The sequence below is a fragment of the Eumetopias jubatus genome, unplaced genomic scaffold (genome assembly GCF_037043125.1).
Source record: "Eumetopias jubatus isolate StellerSeaLion01/CBP00866 unplaced genomic scaffold, mEumJub1_p1.0 scaffold_17, whole genome shotgun sequence".
In the NCBI taxonomy this organism is placed as follows: Eukaryota; Metazoa; Chordata; class Mammalia; order Carnivora; family Otariidae; genus Eumetopias; species Eumetopias jubatus.
Window position 1 is genome coordinate 55,849,175 of NW_028274823.1, and position 20,905 is coordinate 55,870,079.

The following is a 20,905-nucleotide window of genomic DNA, read 5'->3' on the forward strand; positions in this document are numbered from 1 at the left end:
TTGCTTTAGGAAGGGAACTGTGGGGATGGGAAGGAAAGCTGGATGCGAAGAGATTTCCAAGGAGTGAGCATGTGGAGCCAAGGATGCCTTGCTTCTTATTACACAGAGAAAATAAATCCTATTTGAAAAGAACTTCCTTATGCTCCCACTTCCAAATTTAGCGGCTGCCCTGCGTGTACCTAGCCACACTGCCTTCTCTGCTGAAAATCAGTGAGTCGTCCACACAGCTACGGCCACGTCTTGTGCCCCAGACCCCCCCATCGACTCCTGTGATCGTCTCCTCTCTCTCCTGCAATACCAACATTTCTTGCCCAATTAAATGATTCCTATCACAGGATTAAACAAAACAAAACAACAACTTCTCCATGTTCCTCTCCACCACCAATCCCATTTCTTCCTCACCCTCAGAGGTCTCTTGAATTCATTCCTATCAGGTTTTCACCTTTACCATCCACTAAGAGCAACCTTGTCACGGTCACCACTGACCGCCACATGGTCACATCCACGGGTTCTCAGTCATCCTATTGCTTGGCCTCCCCACCGGGTTTGCCAAAGTTGGACCCCGCCCTCCCTCCTGAAACATTTGCTTCACTTGACCTCTGAGAGAACTCATTTTCTTACTCACAGTAGGTTCTCCATTCTCCTTTCCTGGCTTCTCCTCCTCTCCCAGACCTGTAAATACGGGGGTGCTGCAGGACTCAGTAATCAGACTTTTGACTCTTTCCCTATCTACGCTCAATTCCTCGGTGCATTCAGGGCCAGAGCTGTAAATACTATTTACATTCCTTTGTCTATCTAGTCTCATAGCTTTAAATACCATTTGATATTTTCCAAAGTTGTATTTCCATCCCCATCTTCTTCCCTAAACCCTACATATATACAGCTTCCCACTTGACATCGCCACTTGATTTTAAAAGGCATCACAAACAAAGGACTGAGAAATGACCAATGGAGTTGGCAATGTGGGTAAGCTTGACAAGACTGCTTTCACTGGAGTGGTAGGCTTGAAAGAAAGCCTGATAGAACCGATTCCACTGCAGAGTGTAATCCTACATGCTCCTCATTGATCTTGTAATAATTCACCAAGAAAATTCCCGTGTCAGAGCCTCTGCGAGCTCTTCCTTCTGCCTGGATGGACCATCCTTCCCTCCAGAGTCGTACCTGAAATACCTGCTCTTTCTCCTGAATTCAGATTTCCGTTAAAATGCCAGCTTCTGAGAGATTTTTCTTATCAGCCTATTTAAAATAGCAGCTCCCACTCTCTATTCCCTTTTTTTCTTTATTTTCTTCATAGCATTTGTCTGAATGCTATCTGAATATTTCAGTCTCCCTCCTACCTCCCTACACAGACTAGAATATAAGTTCCATGAGGGCAGGGGCTTTGTTTTGTTCACCACTGTACACCCAGCCTCGCAAATCTCTCTGGAACGAATAAATAAGTGACTTTCGTCTCAAACTCACAGGGTTACTACCAAGAACGTGCAAGCATATTCAACTTTAAGACCTCCGAATTGACCCTCTGGGATCCAGGAATGTTGTGCATGCCCCCTCGTTAATACCTCTCCTAGCTGTCCCCCTCTTAGAAGACATACGGTAGCACTTCCGCCCTCGCTCAAATCTCGGAAAAGGAGGGGCGATGGGTTTATGTCATCATCCTGCGCCCGCCTGCCCCGCGACGTGCCGGCAGCTGGCGCAGCCCTCCGCTCGCCCGGCCTCCCCCTCCCTGGTTCCGCGCTCTGGTTCCGCCATGGAATCCAACAAGGATGAAGCCGAGCGCTGTATTAGCATCGCCCTCAAGGCCATCCAGAGCAACCAGCCTGACCGGGCGCTCCGCTTCCTGGAGAAGGCGCAGCGGCTGTATCCGACGCCGCGAGTTCGCGGTGAGTGTGAAGTGCCGGAGAGACAGAGGGGCCAGTAGAACTGATGGGGGGAATACGGGAACGGACCGAGGGGAACAGTTGGAGGAGGGGGAGGGGTAGCGAGGCGCGGCTACGCCTGCGCACTGAGGCGCGCGGTGGCCGCTGGGAGGTGTAGTCTTTCGCTCTCACGCCTCTCCGGGACGCTGGACACCTGATGCCGGGGGCGGCCGCGACTTCAACTTTTTGGGTGCTTGTGGAACCCTCTGAGATTTGGAGTTACCGACGATGAGAGGCGCTGGCGGGCGAGGGGAAGGGAACTTACCTGGAAGCGAAATCGAACTACTTTTCCCAAGGGGCCATTCGGTGGCCGAGGGTCGGTTGCCGGCCTGGGAACTATTATAGTTTAGGAAAATAAACACAACTCCTATGACGGAGAGAATGGGTTCTGGGGAGGGAAAGAGGACTTCTGACCTTCGCACGGCCTGGAAGGGTGTCTTCAAATCTTCACTCCCTAGCACGTCTCCTGGCGAGGGCCAGGGAACACCCTCCCGAAAGTAGAGCCTGCCTTTCCCCCCCTCCCCCCGGCTCCACACCACCGCCTTGCACCGGCTGCCCTGAGGGCGGGCCCCTCACTTCCTCCTGGAAGCTCTTCACCGGCCTGTGAGATCCGGGGCTTGTTGGAGACGCTGGCCGCAGGCACCTCTCCCACCCTCGCCCACAAGAGTCCCTCAGTGACCCCCGTATGGACGGCTGGACAGCACAAGGCTGCTAAGTGTCCCGGGGCTGGGGCTTCCAAGCCAGGGAGGGATTAGCGAGGTTGTCTCAGCTACTCAAGAGGAACCGTCTTTTTCTTTAAACTAAGACTTGAGAGAAGTTTTTCTTAATACAAGCTAGAAGGGAGAAAGAGGTAGTCCAGAGGGGCACCAGGGTGGCTCAGTCGGTTAAGCGTCTGCCTTTGGCTCAAGTCATGATCTCAGGGTCTTGCAGTTGAGCCCTGCATGAGACTCCCTGCTCAGCGGGGAGTCTGCTTCCCCCACTCCCTCTACTCCCTCTCCCCTGCTCGTGTTCTCTCTCTCAGTCTCTCAAATAAATAAATAAAATCTTTAAAAAGAGAGACCATTAAAGATACAGGGATCATACCATCAGTTATGATGCAGTAAACCATCTGGTGTGTAACAGGTACTCCCACTCAGTTAACCTGAGTTCTTATCCTGACTGCTACACCATGCGATCTTTCTGAGCTTGGGTTTTCTTAGCTGGAAAATTAGAGGGTTGGTGCAGATAATGTGAGTAACAGTAATACCATAGGGCTTCTCCGTTTAGAACGCTCCTTCTAGGGGTGCCTGGCTGGACCAGTCCGCAGAGCACACAACTCTTGATCTCTGGATTGTAAGTTCAAGCCCCAACTTTGATGTAGAGATGACTTAAAAATAATAATAATAAAATAAATCTTTAAAAAAAAAAAGGAAGGAATAAAGAAAGCTCTTTCGAGTGCATGTTCTCACTTGAGCCTGCCCTATCAGGGAGGCAGAGCAAAGATTTGTTCTGTAGATGAGGAAATATCTCAGAGGCAAGGGACTTGCCCAAGATTACACAGCTAGAAATTGGAAAGTTCTGTGATTCTGTAAATGTTTAATAGAGGAATGAAATGAAAGAGCAGTCAGCCTCCTAACCTTCTTTGCCCACATTTGGAATTGAGAAGGGTGACCACCAGCAGAAGAGATCACCTGGAACGGTCGAGTTTTCCTCCTGACTACAGGTTGATCTTTGGCCTCTTTGCCTTCTCTTGGAAAGGGTTTCAGTCTGTATTTGCCAGGACTCCTGAGGTAACCTGCTCAAGGAGCTTCCCTAGAGAAATAAATCACACTCTGTAAGAGAGGAGCATGGTGGGATGGGGGCCCGCCAGTCTCAGAATCCTGTTTGATTCTAATGCTTTTGGGGACTCAGGAGCAGGCAGCCAAGAAAGGATGGTAACAACATGGCCTTTGGGGCTCTTTCTGTCAGCAGCCTCCTGGGCCAGTTCGGGGGCTTGGACTGGTGTCCTTCCCGGGGCTCAAGAAACGGAATTTGTTCAGGCAGAATAGTCACCTGCATGATTGTCATATTCCCGCTACTGTGGAGAGACTGTATGCCTCATGCCTCTCTAAACTTCACCTTAAATCATCTGCAGCCCTGTACTGAGCCGACAAGGACCTGGGGTTAATGTAGTGTGGGATGAAGAAGTCTTGGTTAAAAAAAATCTTGGGTAGTTTACACTTGCTGTTTGAGGTTTGAGCTCATTCCAGGTGCTTGTTCAATGCTAAGACTTTGTTTTATTTGCAAAGTCCTCTGCTTGGTGCTAAGTGCAGATATGGCTGGATCTGTAAGACATGATCCTTCACCTCAAGCAGCTTATAATCTAGCGAAGGAGACAAAGTTATAGAAAAAATAATACTGTGGTTAAAGAAAAAATTCAGCACGCTGTTAGATACCGAGGACTGAAGTTTAGACATGAAAGACCCAGTCCCTTCCCCCCGTGGGTTCACAGTCTGGTGAGCTGGAGCGGAGTGCTGGGGAGGGAGTGCTGAACTCTGAACTACCAGCAGTCTAGTGAGACTTAAAAATAATGGTAGAACACAGGTGATGGAAAATAGTGGTTGATCACAGTGAGGGAAAGCTTCAGGGAGGAAGACAGAGGCAGCATTTGAATTGCACTTTGGAGGAAGGGAACAGACTTGGAGAAGGACATACTGGGGAAGACATGGAGGCTGGAAGGTGTGAGGTTTGGGGGAGAGGATTGGGTGCAGCAAGATTTGGCAGCTGTGGAGGTGGTAATTTGAGTATAGAGAGATTGAAGGCTGGAAAGTAGGATGGGGCCAGATTGTGGAAATCCTTTCCTGCCAGACCAGGATATTCATTTTATTCTGTAGTTGGTGAAAAGACCATTGAAGATTCTGATAGCAGGAATAAGATAAGTGTACTCTTCTTAAAAGAGAACAGCATGAAGGGTTAATGAGAGGGAAGAGAGAGAGTTAGAAACCAACTGGGAGACCATTCACTGCAGTGACTAGGTCAGGAGCTCTGAGCGCCTGAGATAAGACATTCCCCAGCTGAGGATAAGGTCATTGGAGAGGCGGCACCACGCCTTGTGTGAGAGAGGTATGCTGAGGAGAAACGGGGACACAGAATCCAAGCCTGTGTCCCCGGGGAGAAAGCAAGGTTGAGGATGGTGGGTGGGAAGAGATGGGCAGAGTGCAAGGTGCCAGTGGCTGTTCCAAAGGAGCTGTCAGCGTGGAGCTCAGGAGAGAGCCCCATGTTCCAGCTGAAAGTCTGGTTGTCAGTTTGAAGGTGCTCACTGGAGTCAGGCCTGGCTGGGGTCACTGTGGGAAAGTGTCGAACACGCAGAGGAGGTTGCTGCAGGCACCACCACGGGCCACATCTGCCCTTAGCAAACGGGCAGAGACTGGGGAAGCAACAGAGTGAGATGGAGTGACAACAGGAAGAGGCGATCCCAGGAAAGAGAGCAGCCAGGTGGCCATGGAGTGGAGTGTCGGGGAGGTGGTGAGCAACATGATCAGGCCTAATGGGAAAAGAACAAGTCAAGAAGGATCAAGAGCATGGGTAGAAGATTGGTCTAGGAGAAGTGGAAGGACAGACAGAGGGAAAGGTTAGGGTGAGAGGAGACTCAGAGCAACGTTGAAGGGTCGAGGGACCTCACAGTGAAAAGGCTATGCTGCAGGACGTGGGACCAATGGCTGGACACTTGTGCTGTGGAGTAGTAGCAGGGCCCTGAGCTGGGAAGTCCTAGGGCAGGGCTAGTGGGGCCGGTCAGTCCCCTTCTGGGAGTTTCTATCCAGCAACTGGCAGCCCGCTGGGCATGGCCTCTGCCTGAGGCTTGCAACAATGGTGGAAAGTACCAGATTTTTCAGGGAGCCGATGAAAACATCCTCAGTTTCCCCAGCACACACAGAGAGGGTTATCCTGGACGATCTTGCAGCTCAGGCTGCTTGAGGGTCCTGGGGAAGTCAGGAAGGCCACGCTGGAAAGGCCAGCGGGTGGGGGAGGGATTTTGCTTTCAGAGTGTCAGAGTGAGAGATGGTGATGTACTGGTGAGGTCCAGGGTGGGGCTGTCCATGCAGGTCAGTCAGCCTTCCTGAGCCCTACTGTGCACTCAGCCCTTCCGTTCACCGAATCTTATCCACGCCTCCAAGCAGCCCTGTGAGGGCTGAGACCACGCCTTCACTGGTGGATTCGCTAACATGGCTCATCAGCAAAGGAGCCACACTGTCCAGGCCTGCTCCCAGGCTGCTGCCCTACGCTGGCCTCCCTTTCCCGACTCACTTTGAGCACTACAGGTACAAAGAGAGAGCCTGGAAATAAAACGAACAGTAACAGAGGACACTTAATGTTTGCTGAGTGTTGTGCTGAGTCCTTTACATGCATTTGCTCGTCTACTCTTTCAACTCCCTTGAGGGAGATCCAGTGTTACATGAAGAAGCTAAATTGACTTGTCCAAGATGACCTTGCTAGCAAGCGGCAGAGCTGGCCCTGAACCCAGCCAGCCTCACCCTCCAGTCTGGCTTTGAGGAGGGGCCACCACTGGGGGCTAGGACCGTACAAGTGCTCTCCTCTCCCACTGCAGCTCTCGTTTCTTCCACCAGGTTCCTGTCTCTTTAGATGTCTCCCAGCTTTACTGCAAGGGCAGAGGCAGGGTTTGAACCCAACCTCGTCTGACTCCAGAATCGTCACGTTAGGGGGTTCTGTGTCATACTCGTTTGCGACATTTGCGAGGCAGTCACATCCCGCAGGTCTGGCGGAGGCAGTGTCCAGGCCAGGAGGGAGACCTGCTTGGCAGCAACCAGAAATCTTGATTTGCCAACTCAAGCAGGAGCCTTCTGTGTGGCCCAGAGCACATCCATTCCCCTTTGGGCTCCCTTTCTGCAATGTAAGGAAATTCGAGTGGCTGACTCCATGTAACTACCCTGAAAAGTTTCCAGAATCTTCCCTGAGGAATACTAGAGCGGGTCCATCCCACCCCCTGGCTGATGCTCCTATGTATCTATCTGTAGCAGTTGAATGGTTGGTCGTGTTGTCCTTAGGGTTTGTTAGCTCAGCCTGGACCACTGAGGCTTCCAGAGAAACTGAAATAAGTTCTTGAAATGCCCTCCCAACCCAGCAAACTGGCTCCTCCCTCTGTCCCATCTTCATCAGCATCTCTTCATCTTTTGTTCTCTTTGTTTGCCTGGCATGGACCTGGCATCTGGGACAGTCTGAAATCTCATGGTTCTGGCTGGGTCCAAAGCCTGCTGAGTGCTGACACTTTGCCTTCCTAAGCCCTGGAGCTCCCTGGCCCCACCTGCTCAGGTCCCCTCCCCGGCCAGCCAGTTCATCAGCCTGTGTCATAATATCAGCAGCTACTCATTTTGAACTTTCACTCTGTGCCAGGTGCTTACACGTTATCTCATTTCATCCTCATACACCCCATTAGCCATGGATCCCCTAGGAAACTGAGGTTCAGACAGATTGTCAATTTTTTATCGGCCAGGGCCATACTGCTAGGACGTGACTGAGCTGAGATTTGAACCCAGGTCTTTCTGAATTTAACTTCTCTATTTGGAACGACTGTGCTGGAAAGGGTTCCCCATGCCCAATGCCAGACTCAGGCAGTCCGGGCTAGCATAGTTCAGAACAAGGTTCTGGGAGCTGGGCATCCAGGCATTAAGTGCTACCTCCCAGCTTATGCAGCCATGGGCCACTGGATCACACACATGGCTCTTTTTTATAATGGGGATGGTGGTAGTGAGACCAGCCTCTAAGGCCATTGTTCAGATTAAGTGAACTAGTACACGCAGAGCACCGTGTCCGGGCCTGCCTAGCACACGGTGAGCGCTCGGCACGCCCTCCCGGGCTTGCCTCCTTCATGCGAGGCAGGCTTGACCGACAGCTCCTTTCTGAGGGAGGCCACCTCAAACAGCAGCAGCTCAGGGTACAGTGTCCCACTCAAGTCCCAGGGTTCTGCTCCCAGCAAGCCCTGCCCCTGGCCCCTTGTGTGAGGCGCAGGTATGTTGCTTTAGAGGGTGTCTGACACCCAGCACGGTGCATTGAGCCCAGAAGGCTCCTGGCATGTTTGAAAGAAACTGGGGACCAGCCGGGGGCAGTGCTGTCCTTCCTCAGCACAGTGTCCTGGGTCCCTGCAGTAGTCCAGGTGCCTGGCTTCCCAGGGCACTGTAAACCAGGCATGACCAGGGTTTCCAGAACTAGTTGTGTGCCTGGAATAAATGGGCACAGGGAACTTTGGCCAGAGATTTGGGCTCTTCCTGATTGAGTAGCAGGAACCGTGGAGTTGGGTTTGAGTCACTGGGACCCTGTCTGAGGGTGACAGCTGATGTCCTACTTAGACTCGGAACACTGAAGTAGGATGTTTGACATGGCCAGCCACTCGAAACGTGTGAAGAATAGCAAGTAGCAGAGGCTGTCTTTATCCTGGGTCTCCTACCATGTCTGGCCCTCTGGCGCAAATTCCTTGCCTCCATTCCCCTTCACAGCTAAGTAAAAACCTCCAGGAGGCCTTTCCCGCCAATCCCAGCTGAAACAGGTGGTCCTGCTAAGTGGGGTCTCCTTTGAGATGGGCAGAGCACTTTGCCCATCTCAACAGAGTCTGTTAAACACACTCCTTTGGGGGGGCACCTTGGTGGCTCAGTCGGTTAAGCATCTGCCTTCGGCTCACGTCATAATCCCAGGGTCCTGGGATCGAGCCCTACATTGGGCTCCCTGCTCAGCGGGGAGTCTGCTTCTCCCTCTGCCTGCCACTCCCACTGCCTCATGTGCTCTCTCTCATGCTCTTTCTCAAATAAATAAATCTTTTTAAAAATAAATAAGCACACTACTTTGGGATTTTTAAAACCTGAAGGGTTTGTGGTATGTTTTTATGCAGAGTTTTAAGTTAACCTATACCCAGGGGTGCCTGGCTGGCTCAGTCTGTAGAGCATGCAACTCTTGATCTCGGGGTTGTGAGTTTGAGCCCCACGTTGGGTGTAGAGATTACTTAAAAAGAAAATCCTAGGGGCGCCTGGGTGGCTCAGTCATTAGGCGTCTGCCTTCGGCTCAGGTCATGATCCCAGGGTCCTGGGATCGAGCCCCGCATCGGGCTCCCTGCTCGGCGGGAAGCCTGCTTCTCCCTCTCCCACTCCCCCTGCTTGTGTTCCCTCTCTCACTGTCTCTCTCTGTCAAATAAATAATTAAAAAAAAAAAAATCCTAAAAAAAAAAAAAGGTTTAAAATAACCCCTACCCTGACAACTGCTGAGATCTGTGGATCCTGTAGGCGGCTATCCCACTAATGCGCACCGCCCCCCGCGCAGCCCTAGCCCAGGCCCAAGTCAGGGACGGAGCTAGTGGCTTTGCTGGGAGAAGAAGCAGGTGGGAGGCGGGGTGGGGGCGGGGTCCTGGCCTCTCCCAGGACCAGGCAGCCCTCAGCTATGGCACGTGGCCTTGCTGGAGCAGGAGCCCTGAATGCTTTGCTTGCCTCGCACAGCCCTGATTGAGTCCCTCAACCAGAAACCACAGTCTGCCGGTGACCATCCCCAACCCACAGACGCGACCCACAGGAAAGCAGGTGGCGCCGATGCCCCCTCGGCCAACGGAGAAGCTGGAGGAGGAGAGAGCAGTAAAGGCTACACTGCAGAGCAAGTAGCAGCAGTAAAAAGGTAGAGGGGCTGGAGCCTGGTGCTGCTGGGAAGTTTCCAGATCTAGAGCAGGCTTCCTGCAGCCTGTCCTCCACGTCACATCTGCCTGTGGTCTGGGTGGGCCCTGGGAGGGTCCTGAGGGTGGACGAGCTCCAGCTGAGCCGGCTCACCAGGCCCCAGAATACAGTGTGGGAATCAGGGCTCTGCTGTCCCCTCCCACCACGACAACCCACGGCGGGGGCTGGAAGTGCTAACTCCGCCGCGGCTGGCTTCCTGTGCTGCCGGCCGGCCAGCGAGCCCCGGCTCTTTACACAGCTCTGCTTATCAGAGATGGGGCTCAGGCTCCCCTTTCAGCTTCTCCCCCGCCCCCAACAAAGACCCTTTCAGACCAGAGCCTGTGTGGCACAGAATGGAGACAGGAAACGGTTATCCCTCCAGGGCTTGGGCAGGCCCTGCACAGACACTGACAGTCCTGAGGTGGCCTCCGGTGAGGGTGCTGTTAGCAAAGGGAAATGGTTCCTGGCCTGAAACACAGCAGCTGCCCCCTCGGAAATCCCGGATGTATTCTGGGTGTTTTCCCCTGGGCCCTACCTGACTCCCCATCCCAGGTGGAGCTTCCTGAGGCTCCCTTGTCCCCGAGGTCTGACAGCTGACCTAGAGTTGCTGTCAGCCGTGCCCTGCTGGTCCCCCTGAGCCTGCTCAGAGCTGTGTGCCCACACTCGTTTCTTGCCGCCCTCACCTCACGGCCCTGGGCCCACTCTACCCCTTCCCCAGGGTCAAGCAGTGTAAAGATTACTATGAGATCCTGGGGGTGAGCAGAGGGGCCTCCGATGAGGACCTGAAGAAGGCCTACCGGAAGCTGGCCCTCAAGTTCCACCCAGACAAGAACCACGCACCTGGTGCCACTGAAGCTTTCAAAGGTAAGCGAGCCTTGGTTCCCTGCTGTTTGGTGTTTTTATCTCCTGCCCTTCGGAAGGAATAAGAGGCCAAGACAATCTTTCCAGGAAGTGGCCTTGGACCCAAGTCCCCTGGGCTCAGGAGCTGCTTCCTGGAAAGAAAGTCCTAGTGGCCACCTCCAGCCTACAGAGTCTGTCAGAGCTCCGATGGCACCAACCCTGCCTCTCCTTCCTCCAAGTTCCCCAGGAATGACAGGAGGGGAGCTGAGGACCAGTGGCTTCACGGTGGCATAGCGATTGAGGGGCAGGAGGCCTCCTAGGTTCACCCATATGCACATCCCCATCTTGGGATCTTGGTAACAGTTTCCCTGTGCTGAGGGGCAGAGTAGCCTCAGGTCCGTGGCCTGGTGGCCTCCTCATCTCCAGCAGCCAGCCCTGCGCTACACACGCACTCGCGTGAGGCAGTGACCACAGCCAAGAGGGGAGCCTTTGGCGGAGCAGATGGCAGAGCAGACCCCTGAGACCTGCTGTGCTGTCTCCCAGGCCCAGCCTTGTTACTCCATTCCAGGCTGCTTAGGGTCCGTCCTGCTTGGGTGGGGGTAGTCTGAAGGCGTCATCCCCGTCAGCCAGCCCCAGGGGGAGAAGGTCAATAGGAGGGGGTAGGCAAGGTAGCCATGGCTGACGTCGCTCCAGCCCTGCCTTCTGCCTGCAGCCTGCACGACAGACGCCAAGAGGCCAGACCTAGCCCGGCTGCCGGGGATGGCGGGGATTACGGATGCCCTCGTGGCGATGGCAAGAGGAGGGGATCCTCCTTATTCTCAAGGTTTGCAGGTTGCAGATGCAGCTCTGACCTGCTCTTTTGAGAGAGTGAGCCGCTTGAGAAGGAGCAAGAGACTAAGGAGGGCCTGGAGCTGGTCCTTTGAGGCACAGGTTTCCTGCCTAGGGAGCCCTAATGGGGAGGCCTTGGGGCCAGGCCAGGGAACAGATGCTGGGACCTGGACCCCCGGGAGGAGAGGGCTCGCCAAGCCACACTACCGGCAGTGGAGAAGTTTTGACTACAACCTGGTGATTTGGCCTTTCCCGGCAGTTGCTGTAGGAGTAAATAAGATAAGGCCCATAAAGGGCCTGGGGCATAGAAAAATCTGTCCAGACTGCCTAGATCCACTCAGAATTATTCCTGCCTGCCCCGCTCCCTACACGTGCCCAACAGCCAAACTTCTGCTGGCCCCAGGGACTCCCACTTCCTAAAGCACCACTTGAGTACCTAAAGGAAGGGAGCTCTTGGCTGCCATCATGGGAGCCTCCCCCTGCGTGCCCCATGTCTTCAAGCCTGACTTAACACCTCCTTTCTAGCCATTGGCACAGCATATGCGGTACTTAGTAACCCGGAGAAAAGGAAGCAGTATGACCAGTTCGGTGATGACAAGAGCCAGGCAGCCCGGCACGGCCATGGGCATGGGGACTTCCACCGTGGCTTTGAGGCGGACATCTCCCCTGAGGACCTCTTCAACATGTTCTTTGGTGGTGGCTTCCCGTCTAGTAAGTACCCCGCCCTCCCCACAGGCCTCCCTGGGGTGATGGTGGAAGACTGGATGCCAGCCCCCCACTTCCCAGCAGTCCCGCCCCCTGACTCAGTCCCTCTGATCTCCAGGTAATGTCCACGTCTACAGCAACGGCCGCATGCGCTATACCTACCAGCAAAGGCAGGACCGCAGGGAGAACCAGGGTGACGTGAGTGAGGAGGGCACCGGGGAGAGCAGGGGAGGGTGCCAGGCCTCACCCAGGGTGCAGGGCCTGAAGGGGAAGTGACATCCCCAGCTGTCCATTCTGGGAGGGCATTGCCCCCACCATTCTCAGCTGAGGAGCCATCTTGGGCCCCCCCTCCCCTTGCCATTCTGCGAGCGACACCAGAGGGAGCCACACTCCACAGTGCTGCCCAGGAGGAGTGGGGCTTTGATGGCCTCTGTTAGGGAATGTCATGCAGAAACTTCTCCACCTACAGACAGGGTTGAGTGTGAATGGCCTTTGTGCAGTCCATTTGTTCATAAGGCCACAGTGGCATTTTCTAAGCAGTGGGAAGTGAAACTTCACAAGAGAATTGTAAAGGGTGACAGAGATTGTTGACTCTTGTTTCTTTCCAGCACTCTTAAAAAATGTACACAAAAACTATAACCAGACAGTGCTTCGAAAGCATTTTGAATGCCACAGGTTAAGGAACAGCTAGCTGACCAACATTAAGATACCGTGGACGATTCCAGAGCATTGAAAATTGTGGCAGGTGGAGGGGGTCCCCTACGTTCGGTCAGTGTGGCCTTATGTTTTTATTTATTCATTTTTTTAAACCGTGTGTATGTGTGTATTAAACATACAGAAGAGTTTTTAAAATCACAAATTATCACACGGTGAACAAATGTGTTTTTACTTACAATTTTGTAACTGGCGATTTTGGAATCGGTTATGTAGTGAACACCTCCCTCCTGCCCTGCCTGCCAGCGTCCTGGAGGCAGCTGCTCTTGCTCGTGTTTTTGGTACCGTCTGACAAGCAGACACTTGCAGGTACCCTGTTCCTCTGTGTAACACCAGTTGCCGTTTTGTGTTCATCTAGGGGAGCTGGCAGGTGGAGGAGCGTCTGTATTTCGGGGGCCCTGGGGGTGGGGTGGGGCGAGAGAGTCGTGTCGTGGCCTGTTTATATGGCGGCTGCGCCTCGTGCCGCCCGGGAAGCTGGTGGTGACTGCGGCCGCCGCGGAGCGCCCACCCACAGCCAGCTTGGGTGACCACTGGCCCTTCCCTCCAGGGCGGGCTGGGCGTCTTTGTGCAGCTGCTGCCCATCCTCATCCTGATCGTCGTGTCGGCGCTCAGCCAGCTCATGGTCTCCAGCCCTCCGTACAGCCTGAGCCCACGGCCGTGAGTACTGGCGCCTAGGGGTGGGACTGGGGTGCTGGGCCGACAGGGACTTGGGGTTCTCAGCCCCCATCAGCGGCCTTCCTCCCCGTCCCGTGCATCCTTGATCACAGTGCAGAAATCTGGCTTAGAATCCAGAAAACACACTTTCCCTGTTGAGCTTAGGTTCTTGATCTTTTAGGATCACGGTCCCCTAAGAAAATGGAGTGAAAACTGAAGATCTTTTCCCTCGAACACTGCACATGCACACAGTTTTGCACATGATTTCACAGGCTTCATGCCCCCCCCCCTTGTCTGCTGACCTTGAGAGAAGAACCTCTGCTCTTAAGTTCTGGTTGGGGGCCTTGGGGCCATGGAAAGAATAGGGCCTGTAAAATCAAACAGAGCAAAGGTGGCTTTGAATCCCAGCTACTCTATTAACTAAGCAGCTGTGTGACCCTGGACAAGGGTCTGGGCTTTGGTTTCCTCATCTATACAGTGGGAATAACAACATCTATCTGCTTGTGAAAAATAAATGAGTAGTACACATAAAATGCCAGGCTCAGGGCACCCGGCTGGCTCATTCGGTGGAGCGTGCAACTCTTGACCTCGGGGTCTTGAGTTCGAGCCTCATGTTGGGTATAGAGATTACCTTAAAAGAAATAAGCAAAATGTTTGTTAAAAAATGCCAGACTTGTCAGAAATGTTCCCCAGTATTTGTTGAATGAATATATGGTCTCAGCTGCCAGTAGTGAACTAGGGCAAGTTATTTGGCCTTTTAAGGTATCAGCTCCCCTCGTTTATTTCCAGCCCCTGGCACCATATCTGATGCATAGTTATAGAGTGGGTGCTCAGCTTCTATTGGTGGGAGCTCTGTGCTCCCAAAGCAGCCTGGCCCCGCCTGGGAGCCTGACGGCCTTCCTCTCGGCCAGCAGGGGGCAGAGTCGGGCTGCTGGGCCCATGCAGGCGGCCCAGGCTCTCTTGAGGCCTGTTGCCAGCCAGCCCTTTGCTCTGCAGCTGCAGAGGCAACAGGGGGCAGGTCGGGGCTGTCCTCCCCCCAGCACTGTCTTCTGTTTGTGTGTCAAGGCTCTTCCCACAGCCTGCAGAGCCCTCTCCGTCTCTAGGACCGAGAGCTGGAAGGCCACAGCTCCTCGGAGTCCTTCTGTCATGTTGTTTCTAAGCCTCTGAACTCCAGCCTGAGAGTTCCCGGGTAGGCAGGCAGGCCCTGGGCAACAGTCGGCTTAGGGGAGGAATGCCGAGATAGGAGGCACAAGGAGCCCGACTCACACCCCTAATCAGGAGCCGAGCCCAGCCTCCCTTCCTGCGCCGACCAGGGCCTCTCAAAAAGGGGCTTCTCCCTACAGGCCGCAGGTCAGCAGTGTGGTAAGCAGGGCTGGCCATAGTCTGGACCCCTTGCATGGGAGGGACACTCTGCCAGTCCTTCAGACCCTCATTTTGCGTGTTGTACGAGTCCCCGCTCTGGTTAGGAAGGAAGCAAGTCCTCCTGTTGGGGGGCCCTGTTGTCCCTTAGAGCTGCCCTGGGCCTGGGCGCTGGTGCCCACTTTGTGCCTGATGTATTTCCGGCCAGGTCGGTGGGCCATGTCCACAGGCGAGTCACTGACCACCTGAATGTCGTCTACTACGTGGCAGACACCTTCTCTAAGGAGTACACGGGCTCCAGCCTCAAAACAGTTGAACGGAACGTGGAAGACGATTACATCGCCAACCTCCGAAACAACTGCTGGAAGGAGAAGCAGCAGAGTGAGTGTGTGTGGGTCACCGGCCAGAGCTTGAGAGCAGGGAAGAGAGAACTCTGCCCGCCAGGGATTTGTGGACCCAGCACCAGGCACGGCCTTGTACCAGCCACCTCCTGGCCCAGAGCGGGACCCCACCCCTGGTTACGTGGGGCTGGGAGCCAGGGGCTACCTAGAGATCTCCATGTTCCTGTAAATCATGGCCATCAGCCTGAGTTTGGCTGCCAGAGGTAAGGATGTCGAGAGAGGCCGGAGCATGTGTCCTGGCTGCCAAGTGATCAGGCATCCAGCTCAGTTTGTGGGACCCCAGCGCGGTCGAGCCAGGATGACCGCTTCTTTCCTTCTCACAACTGGGATCATAGTCTTTGCTCTCCAGGGTCTTTCCTGAAGGGAGGCCAGCTCTGCCGCAGCTCCAGGGCCTCTGACAGCCTTTCTCCCACTCCTACAGGCTGGGCAGGTGCTCTAGTAGCCTTTGGGAGACCCCAGGTGCACCCTAACTCTGCCCCGTTGCTTTGCAGAGGAAGGCTTGCTATACCGGGCCCGCTACTTCGGTGACACGGATATGTACCACAAGGCGCAGAGGATGGGCACCCCGAGCTGTAACCGACTGTCAGAGGTGCAGGCCTCCCTGCATGGATAGTCCCGGGCCAGCCACGCCACGGAGGTCCAAGTATGAGCCAGGGCCTCTGCCCTGCAACTCTTGGCAGCTCTGGCCCTGGTCATGAGGCAGAGGAGGGCGGGAGGGCGAGAGGGGAATGGCCTGTTGATTAGGGCACAGACTTCTTGTCCCCAGCCTGACCTCCAGCCTGCAGAGCTGGGGCAGCTCCAGGGTATGCTCAGGCCTCTCACGCTCCAGTCTACCCTGCTCCCAACTCCCTGGCCCTGGGAACGTGGGGAGCCCAAGAGCCAGGCAGAAGGGGGAATTGAAGGCCACTGCTAAGGGCCATGTGTGTTTCCCTGGTCTCATCCAGCCCCCAAGTCACCATAGCCCTTTCCCAAGGACAACAGACTACTATCTGTGCCCTGCTGTTTAGGCCACCAAGTACTTCTGGTCCCAGGATAGCCCCCCCCACCCCACCCCCCCACACACACTCCCCACCTGACATCAGGAAGAAACCCATGAGAATGGGTGGGCCAAGATCCCGTGCTCTTGCTCTGGCCTTCCAGGCAGGAGGAAATGGAACAGGATGGATGGGCAGCCCCACAGTGGGCCGGGGAGGGAGCCAACACGCTGGGAGCAGGAGAGGCCTGTGTACCCTGACCCCTTGCCCTCTGGTGGAATCCAAGGCGCTCTCTCAAGTGCTAGTGCACCCGCAGCCTGGAGGCATTTCGGCCTGCCCCGGGCGCGTCTCACCTGTGGTCTAGGGGAGAGAGCAGACGGCATGAGTTGAGGGTCGAAGGCAGAGCCTTTAGTACAGAAGGGGTGGGGAAAAAATGCCAAGTCACTGGTCACAGGCTTCCGCCTCCTTTGCCCCTGCATGTGGGTAGCGAGCTCGGCTCCCAGCACTTGCCGGAGGGGACAGACTGGACCGAGCCCAGAGAGCGGAGCAGAGCTGGCGAAGGTGCTTCTCTGTGTCGGTACCTGCCCGTCCGTCCTCTGCCTGTGCCCCCCCCCCCTTGGCAAGGGTCCAGCCCCAGACGCTGTGCTTGGAGGCCATCTGCTAGCACCTCCGGGAGAATGACAGAGCGCAGGAGGGAGACCGGTTGGGGCCGAGGTGGGCAGGACGGCAGCCGGGGGTCGGCTTGTTTGTGCAGGCTGAGCTGGCGGCTCCAGGCCCCGGGACTGCTGAGCTAACTGTTCCCACTCTCCTCCCCAGACCATGAAATCCCTGGAGAATTTTTGGTGACATGCACTGAGCCAAGGTGATGGACTGTGTATTTAAGGAAAGACATAAAAAGAAAAAAAAATTAAAATGGAATTGGAGGCCGAGCGCCGCCCAGCTGCCCTCTCTCTCACCCAGTAAATGCTGAAAGCTCTTAGGACAGGAAAACCTGCCGCGGGGCTGCTTCCCTTCCTCCCCGGGCTGGCAGAGGCTCCACTTCGGCTCTCTCCTAGGATACGGAAACCATGGCAACGAAAGTAGAATGTAAAACTTGGAGCAAACGGCTGTGGAAAGGGCTGGGGGAGGGGCCGCCCAACTGCCTTCCTCCCCCTCCTGGGAACCCCCACCGGTCACCTCTCCGTGGAAGCCAGTCAGAGGCGTTGGCCAAGGATAGGAGGAGGAGGGGCGAGAACTCTCCATAGAATGTGATTTATAGAGCAAGTACAAGTGTGTGTGTGTGTGTGTGTATATATATATATATCTATTTATATGTAAATAGCATATTTAAAGATATATATATATATATATAGTCTGCTTTTTAAACTATGCAGGGATTTGGTTAAGTTGTTTAGCTGATTTCTTCCCTGTTTTAGAAAACAAGGCCTGTGTGGGGAAGGTAACTTGGTCCTTCAGAGGCTAAACATTGGCCATAGCTGACAGCCTGAGGGGCAGTCGGGTCGCAGGTTTTCACGCTCCCTTCAGCCCCGGCCTGCTTTTGATGGCAGCGGTAATCATGATAGTGTAAGTGTAGAGAACTCAGAGGTTGCCAGGGTTACGATGAAGCTGGAGGGGAGCAGGCTTTCAGAGGAGAAAGTGCCCCTGGGGCCAGGTGCCCTGTCAGGATCCAGTCATAGTGGAGGCCGCCCCCCCAGGCCGCCTGCGGGTGTGAGACCACCCGCCACAAGCTTCGGTCAGCTCAGGTGGGCTATTGGGCCTGGGGCCCAGGAGCCCTCTGCCCCCCCCCCCCCCCCGCCGCAGAGAGCAGGGTTAGAGGGGGACCAAGTTCTGCCTGGCCGCCCCCCCCTCAGTCCCAAAGTGGTTTTTGCCTTATAGATGCCCCAGGGCACAGCTCCGAGTTGTGGCTGCTGGTTTTTCCCAAGTCAGGCACCAAGGACTCCAGACGGTTCTTCCTCCAAGAGTCAGCCAGATGATGCCCAAGACCCTGGGGGCAGCAGCCGACTCCTGAAGAAAGTCTGGGCCTGTGGTCACCTCTGTCTCCCACCATCCACGGACGTGATGCCACTCGGCCGTCTGTTGCACTTTGGACAAAGGCTGCACCCGAACCAGAAGGGTTTTCTACTCACCTTGAAGTGAGGATTTTTCTCACAACAGCAGTTGCTGCCAGGGGAAGGGAGGGAGGTTTTATTTATTCCGACAGTTTATACTGGGCCTTCTGGAATTACCGTTCTTCCCAAATTTTCCTCTGGCAGTGGGTGTGTCCTGGAGCCTGCCACCTTCCAAAGCCTTACTTCCCCGGGCTGCCAGCCAGGAGGTGATAACCATCCTCCCTGAGTTTCTCTTGGCTCTTTTTTTTTTTTTTTAAGTCCCCCCCCCCCCGCAACTGAATTAAGATTCTTGCTGGGAAAGGAAGCTTGGTAAAGAAGTGTCAGGTCTGATTTTTGAATGAGATCCTACCCTGTGACGCGGCAGCCACCCCGGCCCAGAGAGACGATAAGAACTGGACGTGGGCAAGAGCGCCCCGCCCACGGTGGCCCCGGTGCTCTGCCGCCACCACCCCTACCATCTGGTCTTGGTAGACGTCCCCAGGTGGGCTGACCCATGTGCAATAAGAACATAGATCCTAAAGGATCCCCTGAGAAGCTGTATTTCTTGAATTAGAATTCTACAATTGTACATCTATAAATAAATGTTTATTATGTGATTGGCCTCGGTGGGTCTGCACTGAGTAGGGGGGCTGAGGTGGGGTGCAAACACCTCTTCCTACTGACACAGCCCAGCCCACACCACCAGCAGCCTTGGGTGACCAGCCCCAGTGTCGCCCTCACCCCCTGCCCCAACTGACGGCCACTTCGGTCACGAGTATTCTTCCAAGTCTGACTCCAGGCACAGGGTACGGAGCTCAGGCCAGGCTCCTGGGGTCCCTCGGAACCTCTGCTTCCCCTGCTCCTGCTCCTTCTCTCCATCCCTGCTGTGAGCAAAACAGCATCTTCCCTCCTCCCCAGCTGGGAGCTAGAGCCCACTCCGGATCCAGAGCAGGGGGAAGGTTCGAGTTTCTTTCCATCTCTGGCTGCACAGTCCTCCCCAGACACACTTCCCACACCACCCCACAGCCCGCCCTCCTCCCCTAGAAGGTCGGAAAAGTTAAAAATGTGACAGCCCGAGGACAGCTTTCTGTGAATGGAGCCGCAGATCTGCCGGGGCCTCCCAGAGACAGGGCCCCGCGGCCCTGACTGGCGGCCTAAGGCCCCTCCCGCTGCCGCTCCAGCCAAAGACAGCCAGGCTGCCCGGTGGTGCCACTGCAGCTGGGGAGCTCATTGGCTGTCCCTGCCCGGGGTCACCCCCGCCGACCCTGCCCGGTCTGCGAGCTACCACTTGTTAGCTGCAGTTGGCAGAGGCATCGCCGGCCGCCCCCATTCACTCCTCCCATCCCCCTACCCTCAGCGGGCAGCTCAGCAGGCCAGAAGGGGCGGGACAGACTCTGTCCCACTGTTGGCTGCAAAAAAGTCTTTGACAAGTGTCCCCACCCACTGTCAGGTGGCAAAAAACGAGCCACTAGTTCCTCCAAGCTCCCAGGATCTGCCAGCTTATTTTCTCGTCCCAGCCGCCCCCAGGCCTCCAAAAGGGAACTGCTCCATGGGGCAAGGAGCACACACCCTGGCCCACCAGAATCTCCTCCTTGGCCCTGGCTCCCCAGGCAAAGTCACCCGACTGTCTAGGGCAGGCACCCAGACCGCAGTGCCAAGACTCAGGTAAACAGACTGTTGACACAGTGTCGGTTCTGGAGCAACTCAGAATCCTTCCCAGATGTCACACCTTGTGATTTGGGCGAGTCAGCGCATTTCCCACAACAGGAAACCGAAGCTTGGGGGGGAAGGGAAGGTGATGCCCAAGGGTCCCCATGAAATTTGCATGGCCTCGGGGTCTGTAGCAAAGCAATCATTCTGCAAACATTTGCTAAACTTGGATTCACTGTACTCAAGATTAACCCCACTCGTTAATCTTGGTGAGTGGTGGGAGGCCTGTCCAGAAGGGCAGAAAAGGGAAAAAGCCACACTAGGGAAAACAGAACTTAATCTGAGGAGCAGGTGCACCCTCTCCTGCAATTACACATGTGTCCACCCCACTGGGCCAGCAGCTTCCCTGAGTTGACATCACCGCTAGGAGACAACATAGGTCAGTTAGGTGTTGGGTATCAGTGTGGACCCCGCAGCCCAGCTGCCTGGGCTGGATCATTTCCTAGCTGGGTGGCCCTGGGCAGGTCACTTAACTCCCCTCTGCCTCAGTTTCCTCATCTTCAAAACGAGAGTCATAAAACCACCTACCTCATTGGGTTACTGTGGGGAGTAAAAGCGTTGTCACATATACAGCACTTAAAAGGCATCTGGGACACAGGAAGCTCTAAGTCCTGTTACGTGTCCTCAGTTGACAAAAATAACAAAGATTAATAGCGGTGGCTCAAGGCCCATTGCAGGCCCTGAACCTACAGAAGTGGCAGCCGGGCAGGGGGAGAAGCCGCCTTTGACAGAGCCCAGAGGGCGGGGCACAGTGATGGAAAGGAAGCTGGGAGTGTGGCAGGTGTGAGCAGCTCCAGCAGGGGGGTCTGGGTAAAGGAACTGGCACCTGTGAAGGAGGGGGGAGTCCAGCAGGGCTGGGGGCAGAGTGGGTATCCGGCTAGAAGGGACAGTCGTGAGCAAAGTCCTGGAGCTGGGGAGGCACGGAAGTGACCACATTCAAGGGTGCTGGGCCCTGCCCTCGGGGGAGGTTGATGGGCACAAGCAAACCCTAAAAGGCTGGCCACCAGGGAGGCAGGTGGTGGAAGGAAAGCTGGAGGCCTAGGGTGTGTGCACTGT

At 55.0% G+C, this 20,905-nt stretch overlaps 1 protein-coding gene across 4 annotated transcripts; it reads left to right on the forward strand.

Moving 5' to 3' along the window:
* The first annotated feature begins 1,665 nt into the window (after positions 1–1,665).
* On the forward strand, positions 1,666–18,756 carry DNAJB12 (DnaJ heat shock protein family (Hsp40) member B12). 4 transcript variants are annotated; one of them, XM_028109638.2, is made up of 9 exons: positions 1,666–1,880; positions 9,371–9,542; positions 10,296–10,441; positions 11,771–11,956; positions 12,069–12,148; positions 13,212–13,321; positions 14,886–15,058; positions 15,570–15,721; positions 16,869–18,020. In XM_028109638.2, exons 1-8 carry the CDS (start codon positions 1,748–1,750, stop codon positions 15,689–15,691), a joined length of 1,122 nt encoding a protein of 373 aa, XP_027965439.1. In that variant the 5' UTR covers positions 1,666–1,747; the 3' UTR covers positions 15,692–15,721; positions 16,869–18,020. The 4 variants fall into 4 exon arrangements, with proteins under 4 accessions (XP_027965439.1, XP_027965440.1, XP_027965437.1 ...); XM_028109639.2 differs by having other exon boundaries at positions 17,928–18,016; XM_028109636.2 differs by having other exon boundaries at positions 1,667–1,880; positions 15,570–15,667; positions 17,928–18,756.
* Positions 18,757–20,905: the final 2,149 nt, after the last annotated feature.